General features: G+C 44.6%; 1 protein-coding gene across 5 annotated transcripts in view; it reads right to left on the bottom strand.

Annotated features, from left to right (window-relative positions):
• PAK5 (p21 (RAC1) activated kinase 5) overlaps nt 1-21,639 on the bottom strand; it is a 176,599-nt gene that overhangs the window by 13,172 nt on the left and 141,788 nt on the right. For all 5 annotated transcript variants that reach the window (XM_061461569.1, XM_061461572.1, XM_061461573.1 and 2 more), the window contains one exon: nt 3,778-4,575. In XM_061461569.1, the coding sequence (XP_061317553.1) occupies nt 3,778-4,575 (798 nt within the window). The remainder of the gene's footprint in view (nt 1-3,777; nt 4,576-21,639) is intronic.

Below are 21,639 nucleotides of genomic sequence, written 5' to 3'. Positions count from 1 at the left end.
TCTGAGACTCGCACACTGACAGCTACCAGCTATATGGAGCATCCAGCGAGCACGTACCAGTGTTGTACAGCCACTTCCTAGGATGCTGGCTTTATTTAAGCAAAAAAATCCATGATTACAGCCATAATTCCACTAGTCAGGCAGGGGTAGCCATAAAATAGAAGAGGGTCAGAGACATCATGGATTTCATGAAGGACATTACATCTGCCAAGCTAATTAACATGGAAAAGTGCTCAGATGGTTCGGTGGAGGGAGGGGAACTCAGTCTAGCCCTGTCCTATATATCTGTGCATATAGGGATACATAAAGTATTGCTCTGGCTGTAAACACACCATTTTCTTTTAACTACTGAGATGGGGAAAGCCCTGTCCAGAAATTCAAGCTGGATTAATCCACACTAATGAATTATTTGAGTTTTTATCCATGCTTTATATTTCTGAGCCTAATGCATTGGCAAAAGTGGATTCTGCAGTGAAATTTTAAAGTGAAAATTCAGGGGTTTGGTGTGCTGGCTAAGAATTGTTGAGGTTGGCATTGCTGTGCAATGTAAGCCCATTCACAACCCCCTGAAGTCCTACAAACAAACCAGGAGCTGTAATGAGTAAACCATCTGAACCTCTCCTCTGAGGCTGTGTCCTGGCGCAGTGCTTCACATCACGGCAAAATCAAACATGCTTTATCCCACTGTTAATTCTATTTCTGCTATCGAATGCAGTTACCTATTGAAAGGGAATTCTTTAAATACTACAAAGGAAAGAAGAAACCAGCCCTGTGATCATTCAAGATCAGGTCAAAGGAGCAGCTGAAGCTCTGACACGACATCCATCACGGTGCAGCGGGTGCAAGGCAATACCCTGCTGCTGCTGGCTTGCTGCGTCGGCAGCTGGGTCTTTTTGTTGTTAAAAGGTGGATGTAACACCATGTTTAAACTCATTTTGGTTTCCACTGCGATGACAGAGATGCCTGCTTTGTTCTGCATGTGGACGAAACACAACTGCTTGTTCTCAAGGGGTACCTTCTCCTCAAGCAGCCTTTCATCCACGCGTGTGTCCCCATGGACTCTGCAGTGGGACTGCGGCAGAAACGGCAGCCACAGCCCTGCAGACACAGCTAATACCCCCCGAGGGGAGTGCAAGCCCCTTGGTGACATGGGCTCACCCTTCAGTAAACATAAAATGGATTTCTGTTTGATGAGGTTTCACTTTGCCCAATTAAAATATGTTGGAGGGATGGTTTGTAAATCACATGGAGGTTGCAAACAGAATGGCTACTCTCTGTTTCACTTGTGAAAATCTCCAAGACTCCCTGTTCCAAGCATTCATGGAAATCTATTGACATGTGAATGAGAAAACAGGGAAAACAGGAGAGGGTTTTTGATAGTAAGGGCTTGGCTCTGCCTTCACCAGGCTGGAACTGCCCTCCTGGCTCAAAGTGTCTGCAGAACACACAGTGCCAGCTATGTTACAGCAGCACAAGGCAGTGAAAGAGAGAGCAGAAATCACATCCCCTTGGAGGAGGGATAGGACAGTGTCACGGAATGCTGTTACTGAAAAATGATAGGCAAAGGAGCTTTGAATTAATAGGAGCCAGTGCAAAAAGTCAAGAGGGCTGCCTGTGATGAAGAGGAAGGTAACAAGAAATATGAGGTACAAAGCGTCCAAAAATAAGCAGGTCTGGTGGGATGAGTTTGAAATGGCGTGATGATGTTGAGTTCTCTCTCTATCATGAGGGTAACACAGCAGATGCTGTGACCCCGTGCAAGCATTACTGAAGTTAGCCTGCAGGAATAGGAGAGTAGGTGGGTAACATAGGGTGGGACTGGAGGGAACCAAATCTGAGGCTCCAGCTTCCTGCCCCTTCATGGTCCCACTGCACAGCAGTGGCCAAGCCCAGCACAATGGAAGTCTTCTGATGTTAAGCCTCTGAAATCGCTGATGATGAAACAGAGCATACATCTGATTTATCTGACATTTCTCACCTGCTAATACCACTGAAGTCTGCTCTTCACAGCTACCAGCCAAACCGAACATTACACGCATTCTGAAGCCACACATTTGTGCCTGCAGACTTTTTCACTGCTTACTTTTTCCCCTCTTTTAATTATACTTTAGAGCCAATCTCACCTGTAAAATATCTGATCTGAGACCTGATTCTCATTTAGTAAGCCCATTTGGTGAACCATTATCTTACTAATGCCTCCTTGTAAAGAAAATCCTTCAGCAATCATCCAAGACAAGAAAGTGCTGTTCGCTTCCAGGAGCTGTGGATGGGTTTGGGAATTGAAACTGCTGCATTTAACAGTGAATCATCAAGTTTCAGTACACCAAGGCTGTGGGAGTGTTTTTGATGCTCTCAGGAGAGGAACAGCTCACAGTGAATCTTGCACGGAGGCATCTTCTTGGTTTTTTATGGAAGTTGTTAGTGCCTTTTAATGGGATATTTTTCTAAGTGTCTGGAGTGCTTTGAGTCCTGTAAAATACACCTCTGTCTTCAGCCATGCTGAATGCTGTGAAGCTGGCAGGAGCAGGCACAAGAGAGCCCATGAATTACTGCATTTGTCCTCTTTTCTAAACTCTGACAAAATGATTGCTCTCAATGAAGGAAATGGCAGCGCATCCCAGGCTTTTTGCACAACTTCCAGAATCCATATTTAATGCCACACTCTGGCACACACTTTACTATGCACATGCATCTTTCCCACCACTCCCTGAGCTCAGGAAAGGCACAAAGACACCTGGTAGCTTTCTCACTCCCCCCATGATTTACCCTCGACATACAAAGCCTAGCTCTGTGCTTAATGCAATGTGCAATAAAAATGCATCGCTCTCGCTTCACCAAGGGGCACCAATGATAACTGCACCCCAGGATCACTAAAGCAGCCAAAGCCTGAGCAAGGCATATGGCTATCGTGGATTTGCAGAGACCTGGGACTTCTTCTGGGTCTGCAGCTGGACAGGACCACGTTCTAAGTGCACAGAGCCAGTAAGAAAATGTACCACTCACATCATCATCAAACAGCAGAGTGGATCTCATACCTAACAAGCTACCTACTTTAGCCCCTTTGTAAGTCACAGCAACCCAACACTGTTTCAGCCCTGCAAAAATGAGCTATGATCTTGGTGCCTGTTGCTAGGGGAACTCAGTGATGTTCAATGCAATCTACACTGAAGAAAAACATCTCTCGCAGAGTATTAGATGTTTAAGCAGGTCATCATTGTAGCTATGTGACTAGATGTGTAAGAAAAAGCGTTATTCACTGAACCAACAGTTACAGCAAACTGTTGCAAGTAGGGCAGGGCAGCTTGTGTTGGTAATATGTGACTTAGAAAAGGCAAAGCAGGCCACAGGTTTGTGCAGAGGAGCTGCTTGTACATATCATGGTTGAAACATTATTATGCACCTTAGCCTGTTTTTATAAACTACATCAAAAATGTCTCCTTTGATTTAATTTCACTCCTAAAGCTCCTTCGATTTAATTTCACTGCTGAAAAACAAAGCAGAGAGGGGTAAACCCCTACTGTTATTAGCAGCAAAGGGTTAATAAACCTTGTAATATAAATATAGCATAAAGACAATGTGTTAAAACACAGAGGTTTTGGCCTTGCACAGTCACAACTGAAACACAAAAGTATCTGATATACAAACCAGACCAGCTTCTCAGCTCCCAATGAGATCTGCACAGGCGTCTGAACTCCTAATGCTATAAAATCTGCCAAAGAAGTTGGGATTATTGGGAATCCCCAGGATAACCCCCGGCAGCTGGGGATGTCATGTTACCTTGGGGATGCCTGCTGCGGTTTCCGACAAGCGGGGGTAGGTGTAGGAGCTGTAGGAATGTCCTTGCTGGTGTGCTTTAAAGGCGCTTGCTCCATAGGGCATGGCTGGCTCCTGCAGACCAGAGCCCGATCTGGACCTCTGCCTCATCGTTGGCTGAGGGCTCGCTGGATCCACATAGGATGACTTTGGTCTCTTGTCGTAGTCATCCTTGCCGAGGCCATGTCCCCAGTCGCTGTCGCTGTACTCCAGCCTCTCCTTGGGGCACTCGCTCTGCACTGACGCTCGGGATGGGGTGTAAGGAAAGGGATCTCTATAGTCCAGGGAGGATCCGCTGGGGATCCGCTGATACTCCAGCTTTAGGCCACCATATTCCAGTGGTTTGGGCTTTGTCTCCAGGTGTGCATGGTAATCTGGGAGGAACCTAGAGAGGTCTGACTGCAGGGGTGTCATTTCTGAGTAATAGACATCCCGGGACGTCACCTTCATCATGTGCCCGTTCTGCTTGGCGGCATAGCTCCCTTTGTAGTACCTGTCTAGCTCTTCCCCGTAAACAGTCTTGTCTCGATACCTTTCCACGACATAGTCTGTTGTAGTGTCTGACTCACTGGAGTACTGGGAATACGTGATATAACCATTCTCTTCCTGGTGCCTTGGCACATGGTTTGCGTTTCCTTGGTGGTGGGTGGGAGGGCTTTCCTTCCGCAGGGAATTGGATCGTGTCACTGAGATATTGTCAAACTCTTCCAGCAGGCCGTTGATTGAAGTATCCTTTCGAGGCTTATTCCCTCGAACAATAGTCTGGGAATAAAAAATTGCTTTGATTAAATACTGATTTTCCATTCATATCTGACCAAGAAAACCAGCAAAAAGAAAGTCTGAGATTCCCCCCAAAATACCCATAGGGATGTGTTATGCTCTTCAGTCCCATACCTTAGAAAATCCATTGCCACAAAAGAGTATCTCAGTAAATACTTACAACAGGACACGTAGAAAGGAATAAACAGAGAGGGTTTAAATTCAGTGTACATCATAAGCTGAGATTTGGCATGCAACCCCAAGACACTCTAAAAAAAGCCCAGTTTAAGAGGTGGGTGTTCAGCAGCCAACAGCAGAGACGTTTAAAAACACTATTTCTTTACATTTGTTATCATTCAGTTGTCTACATCAAGCCAGACTGGTGGGCTGAATCTGTCAGGGTATGGACAAGCTGAAAGAAAATCATTCAGTGGTCACTTCTATATGTTATCTTTACAAACTGATGGAATGAAAAGCAGCATGCAGGCGAGTAGGCACTGAGTTTGGTTGATTTCCACAAAAGAATATGTTCATGTAGCAGAATTACCATGGGGATGGCTTCTTAGGTAACTTGGCGTAAGACACTTGGGAAAGATGGGAAAATACCTAACTACATCTCCTTCTTACAATATACAGCTTCCAGCAAACCCTTCTGCATAACCATGGCTTTGGGACATCCACATTACAGATGCCATGTGGTGGCAGTGCTGGTGTCCTTGTTTGCATCCTAATATTGCAAAGTCTTCTATAGATCCTCCAGCCATGGATGACAAGCACTGCAGATAGGAAGTTGTTTCCATTGATTACCCACAACCCCCTGCCCACCCCGACTCCTTTCTGTCCAAAACACTGGTGCTCCAGGTAGCATGGAAGGCGAGCAGTGCTTGGTTACACCTCTCCTTCAAGAAAGACTGACTGTTTTAAGCTAGTACCATCAGAAGGCTGTAACACGTGGTTGCATCCAGTTTTCAGCAGTTGACTCCCACTGAGCACTGCTTCACATTTATAAACACCTCTGAAGAATAAGATGTACAGATTAAGGGCCAGAGTCATCAATCAGTGCAGCTCTACTGCAAACACATTTACTCTACTGAGTCACTTCAGCTAAATATCTACAGCTGTACCTTACTTGATGAGTTTTTAAACAAAGTCACTGTGGTCAGCCCAAGGAGATGTCATTGAATCATAGACTGGTTTGAGTCGGAAAGGACCTTAAGATCATCTAGGTCAAACCCCCTGCCATGGGGGGATGCCTCACACTAGACCACGTTGCCTCTGTAAGCTGCAGCCTCCCTGTGTTGCTTGCCAGCTGTGGTATATTAGATGCCAACCATGGTCTATCAGATGCTGACTGGCCTATCACACACCAACCATGGCATATTGGACGCTGCCTGTGGAGTCCAGCCTGGCCACTGGCCCTACACTGTAACACCAACAAAGGAGTTGCTCTGCCCTCCTCCGCTGCTCAATTCCTGATTGAAAGCAAGGCTCAAATGTTGTCAAAATATGCATTTCATCACTAAGAAAACCACTTTTTCACAAAATCAACACTAATTTACTTCCCTGTTATTTAGCAAAAAGCAGCTGAGAAAAAACACGCTATAAGCAAAGCAGTCCTGACCTCACACTGATCCCTGCTCTGATTTATGTCCTTAATTGCTTGCCTAGTTTGCTATTTTGAAGCTACTGATACTGAAACAATTGGACAGCAAAAATAAGGGACAGCAAATAGATCACTCCTTTCGCCTCTGAAGCCATTCAGCGAGACAAGAGGAATTGGTTTCATCTGGCTGCAGCCTCCTTGGCAGCATGACTGCACGATCATTCATATTTAATTATCACATAATAAACCAGCAACGTTTGACAATGAAATGCTTATAACTGAAAACAAGATTGAAATACCCAACTGCCACCCCGCTTCCCCTGAGCAAATGCATGCAAAGGAGTAAAACACAAATTTAATACTCTCTGTGGGACAGGCCTTCACAAAGGAGAGGTTTCATGCAGCAGCCTTCGTTGTGCCTGCACAAAAGGACTTTAGAGCCAGAGCAGAGCAGCCTCTTTGGATACAGGAGTTTTCCCTGTGCTCCTCCAAGCAGGTGCTCTCCGGAAGGAAGATTTTCAGGTATTAGAAGAATGCAGTTGAGGGTTTATGTGTCAGGGAATTCACTGATGACAAAGCCCTGCAGTTTAAGGATTTTCTGCAGTCAGGTGCGTGCTTGGGATTAGGATGGTTTAAAAAACCTATTAATAGTAAAATGCTGTTGTAAGAAACACTGATTTTCCAGAAAAAGCATTTACCACTAAAGTCCCAGTCTGATGATGCAGCCTTGGTTAGTGCTGGGACCTCAGTGCTGCCTCATCCCCACTGGTGAAGTTAAGGGGATTAAGAACTAAAATCCTTCTCTTTTCTCCCAGCACTTTCAGGATGACCACTGACTTGCAAGACTGTCATTCCCATTTGATTCAGGCTCCTCTCTAAGAGTAAACTAAAAGGGCCAGTGTAAAGGGAGGATAAAAGTTACCTATTCCAGAGTCATGTTTCCTACAGAATAGTCAGTGGTTTATTACTGACAATTATCAATACTATCAGTTATGGTAATAATTTATTATTAACAACAAAAACAGTATTTGTTTTACTTTGGCTTCTTCTTAAGCACTTCTCTTATATGAAAGGACATACACCTGGTGAGATGCCTCTCTGGTTGGGAGGACAGCCTATACAAGCTTGATTTTTCACAAGGAAGCATCTAGTGCTATTCCTATTAAAACATCACTAGTGTCCACAGAGCAGATAATTTAGGAAGTGTTCCACTGACAGTCCATGAAATATGCGATATTGTCAGGTATTTTTCTATCTGAATAGAACCTAAGAAGTTTATACACAAATCTGGAATACAGTGGGTGCCTTCCTTGTGGGCAGAACAATTTACTAGGCTTAAAAACCAAATTAATATCCCAAAGTAGGCATCATTCTGTAATAGCAAGAGTAATTGCTTCGTAAGGATGTCCACAGAGCATCAAAAATTAAATGATAAAATCAAAGATGATGTTATGAAGGATGAAACACGTTATACCATGTCAACCTGTCCTGAAGTCATTTCCTACAGAGAAAGTGTGTGCTGGGGGCTTGCCAGCACCCGCAGCTTTCCTGGGAAGCACAGTACCGGCAGAAAGGAGCCAGAGATTGAGAACTGCCATAACCATGGCCCACATTCCCAAACCTGATGTTAGCACCAAGGCCAGGAGGTTCAAAGGTGGAAGGAACGAATTGTTGATGCTGGGGTCTCGGTTTGGGAATACAGACTTTGGTTACTGCACCACCAGGCTATGTGCTGCACTGGTGAGCAGAAGTAAAACCTCCTGGGACTGAAATACAACAGCATGAATTACAGATGAGAAACTGTAGCTCCAACTTAAGCAAACAAAAACCTTAAAAGAAAATGCAACAGAAATAGGCTACATCAAAAGTGACATAAACACAGTTATTCTAGTAGTTTCTTTCATAGAACTAGACTAAGGTTTGCGGTTCTAAAGGCTTTATAAAATGAAAAGAATAATGTCTTTTGGTATAAGGAGGGAATTCTATTTTTATAGATATACTCTATCTATTTATATAGATTTTTTTTACTGATTTTTTAATGACTGACTGGTCTCCAAATGTTTAAATGTGAGATTCTCATAGTTGCTGCAGGTGAAACAGCTAAAAGCAAAGTATTATTCACAAAGGCTGATGGGTTAAGCTTAATGAGGTTTTTGTTTCTGACTACTGAGACCAAGTAATGGAAACCTGCACCACACCCCCAGCACACATGAACATGGTCCTACCGCTCCACCAAGATGCAGCTTTCACTGGGTTCACCACAGGCAGATGGGATTTGCCACAGTCCATACCTCATGTTCATTAAAGGATGTTTCTCAGTGCGCTGTGCAGTTTAGGAGGGATCAATGTTAGAACAGATGAAGGAGTGCAGGGAATTTTATGCTACCATTACCATCATACATTAAAATCAACAGGGCACAATCTCTGTGCTTTAAAGAACAGTACTCTGAAGCTGTAGCGCTCATTTCCATTGCTCTCTGGACACGTAAGGCGTTTGCTCTGGAGCCCGGTGACAGTAGACGTCCTTCATGGCGTTTCTGCAGCGGTCTGTCCTCCGGTGATAAGCTATAATGGATCTGTCTGTAAGAAATGCTGTCTTGCCTTGTTTCCAAAAGGAGATGAAAAACAGCTTCTGCACTCAAATGCTGTATTAACCTTGACAATAATGAAGTGGGTAATTAACTGTTTTGCCCTAATATGACCTTGCATTTATTGTCTTTAGAACTACTATACTTCACACACTCGTTAAGAATATATCATCCTTTGTCCTCTCTGAGCTGTGCTTTTAGAAGTCAATGAGGATTTTAAATCTCAGTGATGTGCAGGGTGAAAAAGAAAGGTTTTTATAGGAAATACCACCCTTATAAACAGCCAACCTAAACTGATTTTGTTTCTAGCTCGCTTCTTCCCTCATCTGCAGTATACATAAACTTAAAAGCACAGCCTATGCATACCTGAAAATCAATTTTTTCTCAAGAAAAGGTGGATAAAGCATAGCAGGTGAAAGTAATCTAAGTGTAAGTGATGGATGTGTCAGTAATTTATCTTCTTATGTTGCAAGACATTCAAAGTATTTGAAACTGAGCTCATGACACCACATTTTACTCCTCAGCGTAAGCAAATGCGAACAGAACTACCTTAGGGAGAAAAACTGATCCTTGTCATCATGTCAGAAGGAAAATTCCAGCTTCCCCTGTAAATAGCAGTCTTACAGCTGCTGCCAAGGGTGTAAGAGGCGTCAGGGGTCTGCATTTGATCTGCTCTCACCTGACAAGAGGCTGTGAGATCTCAGACCAAGCACAGTCCTTAGAGGACCTCAAAGTAGCTGGAGACCCTAAAAACCCCTGCAGATGGCCACACGTGCAGCAAAACCCCTGCAGCCAAGGGCTGGTATGAGATGCTCCTTTCCCCTTGTTTGTGGGGCTAAATCTGAAGTCTGAGCTGCGTCTTGAGGGCTGACACAAGGACCAGGCTGAAAGGGAAAGATAGGAGATGAAGAGAAAGACCTGCCCATGGTCTCAAATGGATGACAGATGAAGGAGAAAAAGCATGGCAGCTGAAAACCCATCAGCTGGGAAGCTCAGCTGGGATGCAGGATGGCTGTTTCCAAGTAAGTGTGCCCAGTGTTTCATCTAAGGCTTTTCTTCACTGAATATTCACTTGAGGACAAGTTCTAACCTCAAAATCGCCTTTCCAAGTGATGGCGTCAGAGTCATCCTTGTGATCTTACTGTGCTCCAGTGAATGCTTCATTGCATGCAAATGGGTGCAATTAATGAGAAAGGACTAACAAATATTTCTGTATCTCCATCCCCTCTTTCCTCCACCTGATGATGGCATCATGGCACGTTGTACTTCCCATGCTCATGGTAGATGCACACAACCAGTGTTTCATTGCCATCTGCAGATGAGCTTGTGCATCAACCTTGGACATTAGGTAAAAGACCATGTTTAAAAGAAAATGCATGAGTCCTGTCTATATTTTTGGGACAAAAGGGTCTTGGAGACAGAATTAAGGATTGGGTCTGTGCTGAAGTCACATCCCTCTCCTTGAACACTGCCAGGGATGGGGCAGCCACAGCTTCTCTGGGCACCCTGTGCCAGCACCTCAGCACCCTCACAGGGAAGAATGTCTTCCTTATATCTAACCTGAATCTCCTCTGTTTGAACCCATCACCCCTTGTCCTATCACTCCAGTCCCTGATGAAGAGTCTCCCTCCAGCATCCTTGTAGGCCCCCTTCAGATACTGGAAGCTGCTCTGAGGTCTCCACGCAGTTTCTCTTCTCCAGGCTGAACAGCCCCAACTTTCTCAGACTGTAAAGATAATAATAATTCTGTAAATAATATAAAACATTAATCTAAGTGGGAAGTTCAGGGCGCTTGGGTCATCCAGCACTACCCTGGAAACACGCCCTTTGCAAGAGGAACTCATCAGATACGTGGTGAGAAAGGGTGCAGGATGGAAAGAGATGTCATTTATCACTCTGCATTCTCCAGTAGTGTCCTATGGGATCTGCTCCAGTTTTGATCTGGCTACAAAATGGCTATTACTCAGAGTTAGTCACAAGGAACATACAACACAGGAAAGTATGTCAGAACATTTCTTCCTGAAGCCTGTAATTTAGAGCTTGGTTTATACCTGGAAACCTCAGAGTTTATATAATTTCTGTTAGGAATTCCTTCCCAACACTATACATTCTCATTCTCCCATAGAAATAATAATAATAATAAACCATTAACTGTTTCTGGCATTGCACAGTTTCTTCCTCAGGGAAGGAGGCCTGCAAATTCCACCAGTGTTGGACACCTCAGCTGAGTGAGGAGGTGTGGGTCACTGCTCCCTGGACCAAACATGCACTTTAATCACAGAATCACCCAGCAAAATGAAACCATGTCACCAGCCCCCTCTCTTGAAGTGTCTGAGCACATGAGCCACGATCCTATCTCATGAATTTCTCTAACCCCTCTCTGGGAGATGCAGAAATTCCTGTCTGGGACAGCTCTTAGAACTGTTCCCACTCACAGGAGAAAAGAAATACAAATGAAACCCCCCAAAGTAAAACCCCACCAAGTCCACCTCTGATTTTGCTACGCAGGAAGGCAGAAGCAACCAGACATGAGCCCAGGGGTGCTGCAGGATGTGCCATGACTGGGATGTGCTCATCACCAGAGCCGACTCAAACATCACTGCATATGAAAAACCAGGCTTTGCTCTGTCCACTCACTACCCTTTGACAAGTTTTCCACCTCCTGACAGACGCTAACAGCAGCAGAGCATACAGTTTCCGTTTAGTGTTATGACAGAAGAGGCTACTGATATTCGCATCAACACCTCACCACAGGCAACACTGTGCTTTCCAAGGGGAGAAGGTCACTGCAAGTAACATCAGTTCAGAAATACCTCCCTCAGAGAGGCTGTTTTACCTTTTCTGCATGACGTCCCCCAACCATTCTGCTTTCCTTAGTATCAGATTAGAGATGGTGAGCCTGGGAAGCATAATGCCAGGCTATCTGATGGCTCTATTATTCCAGGACTGTGCCCTCGTCTCTTTACTAAATTCAATAGAGTAAAAGAATAAATCATTCTCACAACTTCTCCTTTGGAGAAAGGATGGGTCCTAGAGGCTCCTTCCTATTAATCCACCTGTACAAAAGTGTCTCCCTCTTGCTTCTGCAAGTGTTACCTGACAACAGGTAACCTGACAACAGCAGCTGCCTCGGGTTGACTGTTTTCAAAGGGCTTGTCCATAGGGGCTGGACTAACCAGGTCAGATGAGCTGCTGTCATCAGGTTCCTGCTGATGCCAACCAGCTACACTGAGACCTCTGAAATATGCCTGTCTACACTGCAGCCACATTTCTGAGTGCACTGCTGCACAGCAAAGTCACTGAAGAGCAGAGAGCTCAGCTTGGTAACCTGCAGCTTTCATCTAATGTACAACCAACACTGTCACGTTCATTTACTGCCAACAGCACAGGATGGGAATGAAGCTGGGAGAACATTGGCATGGCCACACGTTAACTACTGAAAGATACAGCTGATGATCACAGAACGGCTTGGGTTGGAAAGGATCTTAAAGCTCACCCAGTTCCAACCCCCTGCCACAGGCAGGGACACCTTCCACTAGAGCAGGTGGCTCCAAGCCCTGTCTAACCTGGCCTTGAACACTGCCAGGGATGGGGCAGCCACAGCTTCTCTGGGCACCCTGTTCCATGATGATGATGATGATCTACATTGATGATGTAGAAATGAAAAACATATATTAACTCTATGGATCAAAATACAGGTTCAGCTAAAGGTTTGCGAGAGGTGTAATATGCTTAACAGCAACACAGTGCCAGCTGTTTAAAATTCTTCAAAAGCCAAATAATGGAAAACTATAAAAAAAGACTAACTAAAACAGCACTGTGTAATTTGTCACCCTCGCAGCAGTTTTAAGTTAGTTGCCATACCAACAAGAGCAACATTTCATTATAATCACATTCACCAGCAATTCTTTTGTCATTTTAAAATACAGTAACTTTAACAAAACATTTAATTTAAAAATTCCACTGAAATACCCATATTCTTGTAACTTCTCCTTCTTGTCTTTTTTAAATACACGAACACGGTTGTTAGGTGTCATCTGAAATGCTATTAGAGAATATTAAATGTCAAAAATAATCATTCTGGGTCTGCTTAAAATAGGAGGTATGTGCAGTTTTTTGTGCAGTATGTGTACACAGATCTCTCAGACACACAACAATGAGAGTGAAATGTGACACAGAAGTTTCAGTTTGAGTGAGAAAGTTAGTGTACCTACTATTGATGAGTTATACAAGCACTTCACAGGGAGAGGAATGGAGAAATCTCAGACCCATGGAATTTCTATTTCATAGGACTTAGGACACGTCAAATTCTCTCTTCTCTCAAGATGGAATGAAAAAGTAAAATGTCCCACAAGATGAAATTCCTCAAAAACATTAACTGCAGTTAACTGCACTCTTAATGCTGCTGTATTTTCTTAAGGCTGATGGCAATCGTTTCAGCATAACGATGCACAAAGTAGACCCGCTAAGCCAAAAAGCTGTATCAAACCACACCAAAGATGGTATTTTTTTGGCCACATTCCAGATAAAATCTGTCCATCAATGTCAAACTTCCTTATCTTGTCAATTCACATTTTCTGGCAGGAAAAGAAGATCACTGACTTGGAAAGCCTGTGGCCAGCCCTACTGATAACACCAGCAGGACCAGGTATCTTATTCTCATGTCATCTGCCAGTGTCTCTGTGTTAGAGGGATTTTCTTTGTATTTTCCAAGGGAGCTAAGAAACACAATTCTGATTTTTAGTTCTGTAACATCAAGACAGGAGCCGACTGGAAACTTGTGACATGTCACAGCTCCAGGACCAACGTTTGCTGCAGGCAGGGCTGTGTGTCACTTGAATGGGTTTATTGTCCAAGTAAAACTGAAAGAATTAAGGGCAGTTAATATAAAGCAATGAAGCTCCAGTGTCTCTAACCTGTTCCTCAGAAATCTGGGCTTGGGAAGTGGTTTGTGCCTAGATTACTGCGCTACAGGTGAGATGTGGGAATGACACCTTAAGTATTATGTACAGCTCTTCATCCTCAGCCATGATGCAGACGCAGGGAACAGGAGATGAAGCAAGGGGTGGTGGCCATCCTGGTGCCTCTTTCAGTTCTGGCATCACCCCCTTCTAAGTGAAGCACATTGCAAAAATGCACCTTAAACCAGGTGTGAACTGACTCTGCTGCCCATCGCCTTGAACTCACTCACATCAGCAGAGGAACAGCAGGGTGGTGAGATAACAGAGGACCCAAAGGGGCTTGGGACAAACCTAAGTGGTTGTAGAGTGTTCTGAAGTCCAAGACAATCATCATCAACCTTAATCTTGTATCACCCAGTTGTCCCTCAGCTAATATTTGCAGCTTAGTTGTCCCTCAGCTAATATTTGCAGCTTAGACTGCTATTTTCCCAGGTTTTTATGTGGGGGAGGTGTGAGGAAAACAAACCCCACTTTTCTCTACAAAAGCCCAAGAAACTGCAAGAATTAAACAAACACTCAACCACCTCCTCCCCAAATACTTCAGCTCTGATAACCCACCTCTACAGTTCACATGGGTCTCCCACACGGGGCTAACACTGAGGAGCCAGCCGACCCTGCTCCTATGGCAGTCAGTATTATATACCTACATGTGATTAGCACTGGGAACTGGTGGCACTCAACATCGTGTGAGTCTTTCCAGGGCTGATACACATTAAGAAGTCTTTATACTTGCAAATTGTATTCTAGGGGCCAGCAAGGTGTTGGTATGGAATTTTCATGGGGAGAGGAGCCCCAAAGTAGTGTGGGTGGTATAAAAGAGTGCCCAATCATTTTAGTCCTGCACACCATGCTCACCACCAAGCTCACTATCATTTATTGTAATGACCACAGCAGCACAAGGGTACTGTCACTGTGGAGAATGCAGTCTGCTCTCAACCAACACCACCAATTCAAAGAGCCTGCAGACAGGGACAGTAATCCCTGAAGTCGCATCACAGCATAAATCGTCTTTGTAGCTCAGATGACATTTCCCGGGATGAGGTTCCCCTTGTGCCCCTAACATGCCCGTTAACAAATGCAAGGCTGATGGAACATTAACCCAATTAATGATCCCATCGCTTTTCCCTCAGTAAAAGATCTCTGGCTGAGGTTTGACTGAGCTTTCTGAAATACCTAAGTAAATTCCAATGTGATAAAATCTTACGCTAGCGAAGTAACTGCCTTCATCTGACAGCTCTGGCAGTGGGGAACCTGCTTAGGAGGGCAGGAGCTCTTGGGTCACTTCACTGTGGTCGCAGTCATCTCCCTGCTTTTAATTAAAATGAGGATTTTGACAGTGTGATAATTTAGAAGAAACCATTTAAACTGTATTACCTTTTGCAATGATTTACCACAGTGAAACAGGCTTTCTCTACGGCAGATGCTTAAAGATAAAGTCAACATTCCTGTTTCAGTGTACAGAGGCCAGCTCCAGGATCTCCTTGTGCTCTGCCAGCCGTGGTGCTGGGTTGTGAATTACCTTCCCACTTCATAAATCATCAGGCAGAGGCAGCGAGCGGAAGGAGATGTTGATGAGTGCCTCAGTCCCAAGCGCTGTGCTCTGCAGATCGATGGGGCTCATCTCTCACGAGCCCAGCCAAGTACAGCTCAGGTCAGACAGTTACTGCAATCACAGCCCTGTGTCTGGGATTAGCACACCAGAAAGGGTGGGATGATGTGCTGGCCATGCTGGCAGAATAGGAGCCATCGAGGTACAGCAGGAGAGATCACCCTGCAGCCAGTGCCCTGCCAAAAAATGCCTTAGAGCCACGGTCTTAAAAACAGTGAGGAAGTTTCAAGGTACTTCATCACTAAAACTGTGTGTTCTTGGCCACATGTACATGCAAGGTGTGCTTTTTAACCTGACTTTAATCTGAGTATTATGGTCTCCTTCATCTTCTCCTGAAAGCTCACTCTTTGTATTAGCAAAATAAAAACACTACATAATTTCATATGCATACTGAATTGCAGTATTCTTTCTTCCAAGGAAGTATATTAGTTTTCCTTTTCAAGGACAGCTATTAAATGGGAAGTGTAGCAACAGGAATGCCCTAAGTAAGTGGTACTAACTCCCACTGAGCAATCTTCACCTGCAAATACGGACATTGAGCAAACAGTGCTCCTGAGCAGAAATCTAACCATTAGGTCAAATTTACAAGGCAGGTGACAGCAAAGACAGGAGACGCTTACTGAGCTGATGGTTTAATTACCCCCTCTTGGAAACAAGAAGTGCAAATCAAACACCTTCTCCATGGGGACAAACCAGAAGACTTCAGAGGATGCTCTCTCCGCAGCAGAGCTCAGAGGGGCGATGCTCAGCACAGCACCACAGTAACTCATTTAGGAGAAACATTGGAGGGTAATCTCGATTTGATTCGATTTGCTGGGCCGTGCTGCCGCCAAGTGCACTCTGTCCCCAGTGGCAGGTTGGGCCTGACATGCTTAATAAATTAATCTGCCTGACAAAGGGCTGCTCCCTCCCCTTCCTCCAGCCTCCCAGACGGCACGGGAAGTCGGGAAGAAGGAGAAGGGCCATCCTGATAACAGAGAAATGGGGCTGCTCCCCCTGACCCAGGGTGTGGGATGGGAGTCACACCTGATTTCCTGCCCCACAGTGTTTTCCCAGGGTGCTGCATATAAGCCAGTGTGTTTAACCAGTTCTTTTATGCCTATATATCCCAATGCTCCTGGAAAATACTACTTCATATGGAAGCTTAAGTCTTAGCAGTGAGGCTCTTCTCTTGCGCTGTGCTTGATGGGAATTACTAAATGCAAACTAGGACACAGATAGCAACTACTGCTTTGTTCTACAGAAATGTAAAATTCAGTAACATTCACAGTCCCTTGCTTTGCTTTTAACTGTGTGATCCTGGTAACTGACTAAAGCTTGCTGGATCTGATCCTGGCAATTAAAAAGCAGAAATGCTCATCCTAAATACTTCTGTTCACTTTTCTCTCTCCAAAGACCTGTATCTTTTTTTTTCCTGGCCCACGCAGTTCATCCCACAGACAACAGAAAAGGCATTTAAAAGTCTCTGCAGGCAAGGGGGTGTTGTTCCCCATAATACACAGCACTTGTCTTGTGTAATTGGATCCTGCATGAAGGGGAAGACAAGAAAGGGTGAGCAGCAAAGCACTTTCAAATCCTAGAGAGCCACCAAAGCCCAGATCTAATCATGTCAGAGCAGGAGATGGAAGAAACACATTTACTCCTGGAGCTTTGGCTCCACAGGCAAGTGAGCTGCTTGGCAACGCTATTTCCCCTGATCCTACTACTCTTGAGCTAAACTCTGATGGGATTGAATAAATTTGGTTGTTTGGTTATAATATGGAATGTAACTTAATGGGGCTAAAACCAGAATGGTTTCTGTTTTGGACTACAATGGACCACAACAAGTTTATTAGCAGACAAATATATCATGCAGAACGTGTGGTTACCGAATGATTATTGCCATTGCATGTTAAATGGAAATGGAAGTTGCAAACACTGCCCTAGTGCTGCTGTAAAGTGCAAATGCTGCATGATCAATTTTGCATGGAAATCACCTCCACAGACCCGTTCTGAAGCGGGCTAAAATCTCTGCCTTGAACAAATGCCACTGGGATGCCCAAGCAGATTTCTCATTGCTTCTGCTGTCTGGGTCTGCTTTTGACAGGCAGGGACATGAACTTCCAGAGATTTCTTGCTGCCACCTAGTGTTACCCATCGACAGAGTGACAAGAGATTCCTAACATCAACACAACTTGGCGCATCTGAATGACTTCAGCAACACTACTGGAGGTTCAGCCAGCCCATGGAGTAAGAAACCTCCCATGCTTCATGGGTGTTTCACTGCAGCAGCATTACTTTATTTAACCATTCATTTTCCATGCTTTGCTCAGGGGGTCATTGCCATGGGACAGACACCAGAAGGATCCTACTGCCTCAGCAATCACCCTGAAGCATCACCTCCACCTGCCTGGTCCTTCATGCGTCCAAACCCTCTTCTCACCCCAGACATCTTCTGAGTCAGTGTGGGGAAAGTTCTGGAGGCAAAAAGCTTGCCTAAACAAAGGAAAAGGAAACAACATCCATATTAGCAGCAATGGGGCCAGAGCCACCTCCAGACAGGAAGCTGGAAGCATGGCTCATCTCTCAGGGCAGGCAAGCCAGTGAGAGGAGTTACTGGAACAGTCTCCTATAGCTCTGTCTTCAGGGACCAACTTCCACGTTAAAAAAAGAACCTGATTATGAGCGTCCTTGCTCAGGGTCCTGGCTCATTTCAGGTTATAGAGTGCTACCTGGACAGTATTCCCAGTCTGGTATTCCCAGAAGAGACCAGATTCAATTTCTGAAATGCTGATATTGAGTTTGCCCCTTTTATGTATAGACCTACAGGTTAACGTGGTTTTTGAGCAGGCTTGTCCACCTGAGCAGATGTACACTGTGAACTCTGTATTTACTGTTAATCTTTACTTGGAGTACTGCAAAGTTCTGTGCAGCCACATAAGCTTTCATTAATTCTTGCTCTTGCAAGATGCCTCCAACACTAATATTACTTAAAATCCCAATGTGCTCATGCAAACAGTGTTTAAAAACATTCTTTTCTAACCATATTGGAGAAAACTACTTTTACTCACTGAAATCTGTAATCTGTGTTATTGTCTGCTACTGCTGCAGGCCCAGGCAAAGCAAGCCTTTTCTCGTGGGAGCAGACAAATTCAAATCAATGCCAACTGTTTCATGAACCCAGATAATAAAGGAATTCTGAACAACACCCTTAGATCTGCACTCTGCAGACAGCAAACTCTGACACTGCTCCAGGGATGAGCACAATGAGCTTAGGTGGACTGTGCAGGTGCAGGTGCAAGCCTACCTCCAAGTGTCTGCAGGAGGAGGGTATCAGTAGCACAAACTCCTTCGAGGACGTCAAGGACCTTTTAAACGAGGGACATGATCAGCAGGTAACAGATAATCACCCCTCCAGGACAGTGGGGCAAAATGATGCACTTAAAGCCTTAGTTCAGTGCTGAACTTGACTACACAGTCCAACATGGACCAGAGCATCGTTCTGTACCCCATACTATCTGTGCTAGCTAGAGGGACGACCTCTGAAAGCCACATTTCTGCAGGCATTACCCCTGGGTCATCTGAGCACATTTAAAGGGCAGAAATGAAATGGAATGTGAAAAACATCTTTTTTTTGCCACTTACAGTATTTATTCTGCGTGCCAGGTGAGGTTTTTTACTGGCAACTTCAGTGTTTCTCTAGGATGGCCAGGTCCTGCTTGAATGCTGTGTCTACAGTTCAGCTGCAGACAGACCCTCCAAACAAGAATCTTGGTCAGAAACATCATGTGAATAGTTGATTTTCTCATTCATTAGTTGAACTGAAAAACTGAGGATTATTTTGTGTTTTGAGTCAAGCTGAAATGATAAGATCTTGGTTTTTTTCTTCTCCAAATGAGGCTCTAGAAAAACAATTTCCAGTCAGGCTGGATCAAGTGCTTCAATACCGTGAAACACAAAGGTATGAAAATGAAAGAGCTGCTGCTAGAAAGCTGATCAGGAACTTTGCTGTTCAGAAAGCCTGGAACTCAAAACTGTAAAGAAGAACTGAGAATGCATCAGTTAAAAGCACTATGGGAAGAGATGCTTCCTTAGAATAGAACAGAGTAGACTATTTCAGTTACAAGGGACCTACAGTGATCATTCACTCCAACTGCCTGAGCAATTCAGGGCTGACCAAGTTGAAACATTTTATTAAGGGCATGGTCCAAACGCTTCTTAAGCACAGACAGACTTGGCTTCATTTTATGATGGCAATGTGACCCTGTAGTAAAAAACTCCATACACCACTTAATGTACTTTTGACAGAGATGAAGGTGTATTAATGTCACTGCATGTACGTGACATGGGTAAGGAGAAGACCTAAGGAGAGTGCAAGGAAAGGAGAAACTACTATTAGTGGAGAAATAGCACTCCTATCCCTTAACTTCTGTCCTCTGGCCCAGGGTCCATCGGTAGCTCCTGCCATGGTACCAAAAGAGAAGCTGCTGTAGAAGGGCTGCTTCCTGGGGCAGTGTTTTGGTAGCAAAACCTGATATAGACAATTTCTGATCTCCAAAATGCATCTCTTCTAACTGACACTCCTCAGAGTGAAACTGCACTTCCCATAAAACGAACTACTAATCTGAAAAATGTCTTCCTATTTTCTTATTCAGGCATTTTCTCTCTTGTTAAACTCAACTTTACAGGCAGCACCAATATTCTTCTAAAGGACTTAAAAACCTGTAATTTTATGAAATCAATAAGAAATAACACCAAAAGTTCCCTCTGCACAATCTAATACGCATGAGAACATATTAACCTAGTGATGTAAGTGATACAAAACTTCTAAGCTGTCTACTTCTGCTATTTATTTATACTGTGGCTGGTTATCTTACTAGTACAGTGACACATGTTCTGCTAGATTATACAGTATTGGCAGCTTGGCTCTTCTCACACAGTGAGTCACAGTAAGATGCATTCATGGACACTAGGTGGCATATTTGTATTGTGTCTGTACAAGGGAGTCTGGATATTAACTGCAGTAGCATTGTCACGTAAAAACCTGGTAAATCAAACAGCTCTCAAAAGTGAAGCACTATCCCTTTGGAAAAAAAACCTACTTAAATATGTTCTGGTAGCTTCTTCTGGCTCCATGTAGCAACAAACGCATTCCTGTTTAGTGATCAAAATTAACTGAAAGTGGGGCTGCCTTGCAGAACAGAGTCATAGAATCACAGAATGGATTGGGTTGGAAAGGACCTTAAGATCATTCAGTTCCAACCCCCTGCCATGGGCAGGGACGCCTCACCCTAGGACCATGTTGCCCAAGGCTCTGTCCAACCTGGCCATGAACACTTGCCAGAGATGGGGCATTTATCACTTCTTTGGGCAGCCTGTTCCAGGGCCTCACCACCCTCACAGTAGAGAACTGCAAATAATGGCAAATCTGACCATAACCACTTGCAGAGAAGATAATCACAGAAGAGCTTAGGCTGGAAGGGACCTCTGGAGTCATCCAGTCCAACCTCCTCTTCAGAGGAGGGCTAGTCAAAGTCCAGTCATGCTGCTAAGGGCACTGCTCAAGTTTTGCCCCCTCTCTACAACTACCTGACAGGAGGACGGAGCCAGGAGGTGGCCGGTCTCTTCTCCCAAGTAACAAGTGATAGGACAAGAGGAAACAGCCTCAAGCTGCATGAGGGGAGGTTTAGATGGATATTAGGAACAATTCCTTCCCCAGAGTGTGCTCAGGCATTGGAACAGGCTGCCCAGGGCAGGGCTGGAGTCACCGTCCCTGCAAGTGTTCACACACTGTGGAGACGAGGCCCTCAGTGCCAGGGGTTAGTGGTGGCCTTGGCAGTGCTGGGGAACGGTTGGACTTGATGATCTTGAAGGCCTTATCCAACCTGGTTGATTCTATGATTCTATGAAAGTCTGAGATCCCTCAGTCCCTGCAGGCTGCTGTCCCACTGCTCAACCATGCTTGCTGGCAAAACATTTTCCTTCCACCCAGGATTTCCCATGCTACAATGCTCTTGCTCTGTCTGTAGGCACCCCTCCACCTTCTCCCTGCTGAGCATGCACCAGGCCCAATGTGTGACTGCAAAGTGTGTAATTAGGAAACGTGAGTTCTTAAGCATGAATTTTCATGATGTGGTTACAAGGAAGGCCCACGAGATGTCAGCAGTCTTCCAGGTCCTGTCCATGAAAGACCAATGCTGTGGGATGAGACGGGAGCCAACCTCCTTCAAGCAACAACTTCAGACAGTCCCACCTACAGACTGGGACTGTACCATGAGAAGAATCAGTACCATGGAAGACAGAGTACCATGGAAGAATCAGTAAAAA

The sequence above is a fragment of the Pezoporus flaviventris genome, unplaced genomic scaffold, assembly GCF_033815535.1.
Source record: "Pezoporus flaviventris isolate CSIRO_AGI_PZ_B2104156 unplaced genomic scaffold, CSIRO_AGI_Pfla_v1 ptg000031l, whole genome shotgun sequence".
In the NCBI taxonomy this organism is placed as follows: Eukaryota; Metazoa; Chordata; class Aves; order Psittaciformes; family Psittacidae; genus Pezoporus; species Pezoporus flaviventris.
This window is presented reverse-complemented; position numbering and strand designations above follow the sequence as displayed.